Below are 5,264 nucleotides of genomic sequence, written 5' to 3'. Positions count from 1 at the left end.
TGCATTGCTTTTTCTTATAAATGTAAGTTTTATACATTAATAGTGTAAAAAATGTACCTTAAATTTGCACCAAAGTTAAATTGAATATGAATGAACCAAAATTCCTAAACAAGAGCTAGTTAGGAATTGAATGTATTTCCCTTTTCCAATATATGTGACTGTAATGTGTAGCTTATGCAGTTCCACTACTCTTCCAACCAGCAACTCAGATGAGAACGAAACGAAAATAAGAAGTTTAAAGTTAATTGACCCGCACAAAGTAATGATTCGGTAACAGAATATTAGCACAAGAGTGTGAAAGAATTTGAACACGTCCGTTGATCATTCGTTTACAAGTTCACCAAGAAACTGAAAAGTTTATCGAAATTGCAAGCAACAGAGCCATAGAGTGAAAGATATCAACTCAACAACAGCCAGAAAGTTTGTTGGACACTCTAGTAAGAACGTAGAAAAGAAGAAAAGAATACCAACAAGAAAATCAATATTTGTTTCAGTGTCATTGCTTCACCCGATATGTATCTTACAATTATCGGAAGTATATTCCGCTATCCCACTTTACATCTCAATCAAATGCCAAACGTAGAAAAGAGGAAAGAAAGTGAAGACCTATAGTAAAGGAACACTATGTTCAAACCTTAAACATTTGTCGAGATAAGTTCTATAGTAGGTACTGAATTAGCTCTAAGTGAATGTGTACCTTTAGCTTGAAGTATTTCCCCAAAAGGATTTTGAGTAATCCACAATCTATTGACTTTGGTCATGCTATATTTTTCCACCTACATTAAATATTTGATATCCAGACTTCCATACAGTTATCTTCCTAGGCAGCAATACCTGAAGAAAATATAAAAGAGAATATACATAAGTAATGTACGAAGGACGAAAACAAAGCAAATTTATAGCATGGAACATTGTGGTCTGTGTTCTTGGCTAAAGTTTAGTTTCCTAGTACACTGATTTGCTCGGATCCTTCAAAAAGTCTGACAAGTGTGTGTCGGATCCTCCAAAAAGTTATTTATTTTTGGAGGGTTGGCACAAGTGTGGTGGCGTTTTTGGAGGATTGGAGCAACATAAAGTACAGATTGAGCCTAGAAATGGGAGCAATATTTACGCAAAATCAGCAACAATAACATTTGGCTTCCAGCTAATGCTTAAAACATTCCTGGCATATCGGCTTAACCAGTTCTTGTGCATTAAAAGTTATATCAAAAACTATTCAATAGAATGACATGTAGAAAAAAAAGAAAAAAGAATACTTTTACCTCTAGTTGATCTATTTGTAACACTATAATCACCACCATAGCTGAGTGGGTCTGCACTCCCGAGTCCATAACTAAGAGCTCCGGAGCTGTCTAGCTCTGGAGATGATGCGCGCCAATTAGTAGAATCCTCATAAATAGAACCACTTAACGTTCCAAAAATATCCCCAAAAGCCTTTGCTTGAACACCCTGTGTTGGAGCATATGACGATTTAGCATTAGCATTGCTTCTTCCATTTTGTCCATACCCTGCACCACCTGCAAATCCGTTCTCTTCATCAACAAAAGAACCATTACATCCACCTTGGCCAGAAATTAGAGACGAACCCCATATTGCTCCATGACCTCCAAAAGCACCAGATAGTCCTGTATTCCCGCTTCCAGAACCAACAAACGTGCTAGTGTTTGCATAATCCATCCCATAATAAAGACTTTCATTGTCCCACTTGTTCTGACCTGTTGAATTCAACATAGAACTATTTCCAACTCTTCCAGGGGCATACCCAATAGGAACGTTGTATTTGTTTGAATTCTCATGGTGAAAGGAATTTAAGTTGCGTCTGTAACCAATAACAGAACTGAATTTTCCATTTTCCCCATAGTTTGAGTTCAATCTTGAGTAAATTTCTGTTCCCATATTGTAGTCAGCCGGATTCAACAAAGAATATCCATTGCGACCAACGGGAATACTTTCCATTCCGATTCCATAGCTTCCCATCGAGCTCGGATTGTAACCTTGAGCATACGCATTAAGGAAATTATTTACCCTATTCATACCATGGCTATATCTACCTACTAGTTGGTTTTGTGTTGACCCGGGTGACAACTCTTTTGGAACAGCTCGTTTGACCTCGACCCTTTTACCATTGAGTTCATGAAATGTTTTGTAAAGTACTGTACCAACTGCCTCCTCTGAATCATAAGTGATGAATCCAAAACCTCTTGGTCTTTGTGTGTTATGGTCATACATCACCACGACATCTGTGATTGTTCCGAATTGGTCAAAATAATTCTTGAAGTCACTCTCGGTGACCGAGGACGCCAAACCTCCGACAAAAATCTTTTTGGTGCGGGCAGGACCTGGAGAACCCTGTATGCTTCCGTTGGTTTTATTAATATGTTGATCGTCCCTCGGAACAGCTTTTTTTGCCTCTACCTGTTTATAAAAGAGAATTATCAACAAAGTATACATTCGTTTCTGGAAGACTTCGTGTTATATCTGACTTTACTTAAAATAATACACATTGTTTTGTTGAGCATACAATCACAGTTAAACCTCTCTATAACCAGTGGCGGATTTACTTGGGGGCCAGGGTGTATAGAGTAAATTTTCTGTGTTTATACACCCTAAAAAATTATAATGTATATATAGGGTAAATTTTCTGATGTTTATGTTATAAAGCATATATTAACTTTTGAATACCTACCGGCAAAAAATTACAGAGACCATATATTTAGTTTTTTTTTTTTTTTTTTCGAACATTAATTAATATTTATAATCCCCGAATGAAAATTATTTGACAACAATTGTCTATAAAAAACGACTTCGTTTGTTCCGATTTTTTTTGGCTGATGTACCAAAATGTTGTTATAAAGAACATATAATATAACATAATATGAAAGATCGGTTCCAGCAATAAAACATGATAAAAAAAACACATAGGCTCGTTATAGTGAACTGTTGTTATATAGTGTTATAGAGAGGTCTGATTACAACAACAACATACCCAGTATAATCCCACACAAATGCAGGAGAGGTAGCAAACCTTATCCGTACCTTGGAGGTAGGGAGTTATAGAGAGCTTTGATTGTACTTAACTATTTGGGTTTCCTTACTCTGCTACAGACATATATAGAGTTGTCTGGTTAAGGGGTTGCAAAGTCTAGACCATTGAAAGATAATTTACGATAAACAACCTAAATCGGCAAAGCTAATTCTGCTTAGTTGAGCATACAATTCGATCCATATTTCCAAGTAATAATTACAACATCCTTTTCAGCTCATGCGACACTTTCACTTTCTAACATTTACTCTTTTATATAGATCATCCAAGGCTAGTTGACCAATAGTGCTATAAACAGATTCACTAATGTAATACCAACACTCATCAGACCGAAAATCGATTTCCTCGGTGAAGTGATGCAATATGCCAATATAATACATATGTCCAACACATGGAACTGTGTAAATCGCATGAAAGTGCATTTCCAATGTAAATTATGGTCATCATAAGCAGTTATAACTCTTCTTAGAAAACAACAATGAGCATTCTTACTGATAAGTATCTCACAGGGAAAAAATATGACAAAACATTTCAATAAAAATGCTGAAAGAACACCATATAGGATTTAATCGAAAAATTACTAAGTCCAGAAATTACTAAGGTTACTTACAGTTCTACCATTAATCATGTGTTTTTCTTTAACAACTCTTTCAGCAATGGAAGGGTCTGCAAAGACAACAAATCCAAAACCACGAGCACGGCCAGTGGTTCGATCTTTCATGATCACAGCTTCAACTACATCACCAAAAGCTTGAAAATATTCTCTGAGCCTATCATCATTAGTGTCCCAAGAAATCCCTCCAACAAATACTTTGCCAGACTCCATTTGAACTCTGCAGATAACATTATGAAATCATCATCCGGAAATGAGACCAAACATTACTGTGAATTCATTAAGTTAGCAAAAGACCTTCCACCAGCTATAATTCAAATCATTCACTTGACCTAAATAAAAGGATTATTAGAGGATCTAAAAAAGTATCAGAAAGTTGGATTTTTGAATCAGTTTGCATACAGTTCTACATCAGCCTTTTTAATGAACTTCTCAACACAGAATCCACTGCCTCATCAATGAAACAATTCAATATGAAATATCCAAATATGGATCTTTACACAAATAGCCGGCTGACTCATTCTTACTTTTTCTAGCCGGTATACATAGATTATACACTAATTATACACGATTATACACATGTTATACATGAATTATAAATATATATACATCCACCGGCTATTTTTAGTTTAAGCAGTTGGGTGAGCGGCTGTTCTTCTAAAAAAGCATAGCACATCTCAAACGAAAGAAACTACCAAGAACCTGGAGATTACCATACTCAATAAAAGAATATACAATCTGCAATTCAACTAGAGTTCTTTAATCATCAACAGATCAAAATTCAACATACCCACAAACCAGAATTCTTGAAAAAAGTCATAACGATTGAAACTTTGACTTGAAACATCCAAAAAAAAAAAAAAAACACATAAGTAAAAGCAGACAGACCCCACAAACCAGAATTCTGAAAAAAACATAAAGATTGAATCTTTAACATGAAACATAAGAAACCATATAAATACATAAAACATAAGAGGCAAAATTTACCAAAATATGAAGGTCCAGATGAAAAAAAGATTGAATTCAAGATCTGCTAGAGAGGCATAAGGCAAAAATAAGCCTTTTTTCCTCTCTATTATTTGCTTCTTCACAAAATTTAAGTTTTTGGTCCAAATTGTTGGAATTGTTCTTAAGGGAGAGAGATGAAGGTAAGAGAACAAAAGAGTGTGGTGTGAAGAAAACTGATTCACAATCAGAAATGGCTATAATTTATAATGTGTGTGTATGTATATATATATATATGTACAAGTTGCATATAACTAACTACAACTACATATTTGTATGGTAGTATTATATTGTGAATGACAGAGGTTGTTTGGCTATCCTAAATGTAGAAACTGGTAAGAGTGTGGAAGATGGTGACTTCTGATTTTATTGTATAGTATTTGTACAAACAAATACTATTATATATAAAATAGGCATAATCCAGAAACTTGGCTTCAGCCGACAAGTATGCCCTTCAAGCCTTGGGTGTGCTTCAAGTAGATACCTCACTCTATATAAAGTTGAACATGCAAACACAAATGCTGACATGATACATAAATTTTGGAGGTGTCTAGATGATCATTTTGTAAGTTGGAGTGTTCAACTTACACAGGAGGGCAAGTT

At 35.1% G+C, this 5,264-nt stretch overlaps 1 protein-coding gene across 2 annotated transcripts; it reads right to left on the bottom strand.

Annotated features, from left to right (window-relative positions):
- Positions 1-464: 464 nt before the first annotated feature.
- On the bottom strand, positions 465-4,995 carry LOC132060361 (heterogeneous nuclear ribonucleoprotein 1-like). Of its 2 annotated transcripts, none has more exons than XM_059453382.1 (4): positions 4,644-4,995; positions 3,654-3,876; positions 1,263-2,415; positions 465-834 (listed from the first exon to the last, which is right to left on the bottom strand). In XM_059453382.1, the coding sequence occupies exons 2-4, from the start codon at positions 3,867-3,869 to the stop codon at positions 821-823; spliced, it is 1,383 nt and encodes a 460-aa protein (XP_059309365.1). In that variant the 5' UTR covers positions 3,870-3,876; positions 4,644-4,995; the 3' UTR covers positions 465-820. The 2 variants fall into 2 exon arrangements, with proteins under 2 accessions (XP_059309365.1, XP_059309366.1); XM_059453383.1 differs by lacking the exon at positions 4,644-4,995 and adding an exon at positions 4,370-4,506.
- Positions 4,996-5,264: the final 269 nt, after the last annotated feature.

This window comes from Lycium ferocissimum, chromosome 6 (assembly GCF_029784015.1).
Source record: "Lycium ferocissimum isolate CSIRO_LF1 chromosome 6, AGI_CSIRO_Lferr_CH_V1, whole genome shotgun sequence".
In the NCBI taxonomy this organism is placed as follows: Eukaryota; Viridiplantae; Streptophyta; class Magnoliopsida; order Solanales; family Solanaceae; genus Lycium; species Lycium ferocissimum.
Note: the sequence above shows the minus strand (reverse complement) of the source record. Positions and strands in the feature narration are given on the sequence as shown.

Coding starts and splice junctions, on each gene's coding strand:
- LOC132060361 (XM_059453382.1), bottom strand. CDS start 3,869: ATGGAGTCTGGCAAAGTATTTGTTGGAGGGATTTCTTGGGACACTAAT. Junction 2,416..3,653: donor ACATGATTAATGGTAGAACT/GTAAGTAACCTT, acceptor TTTTATAAACAG/GTAGAGGCAAAAAAAGCTGT.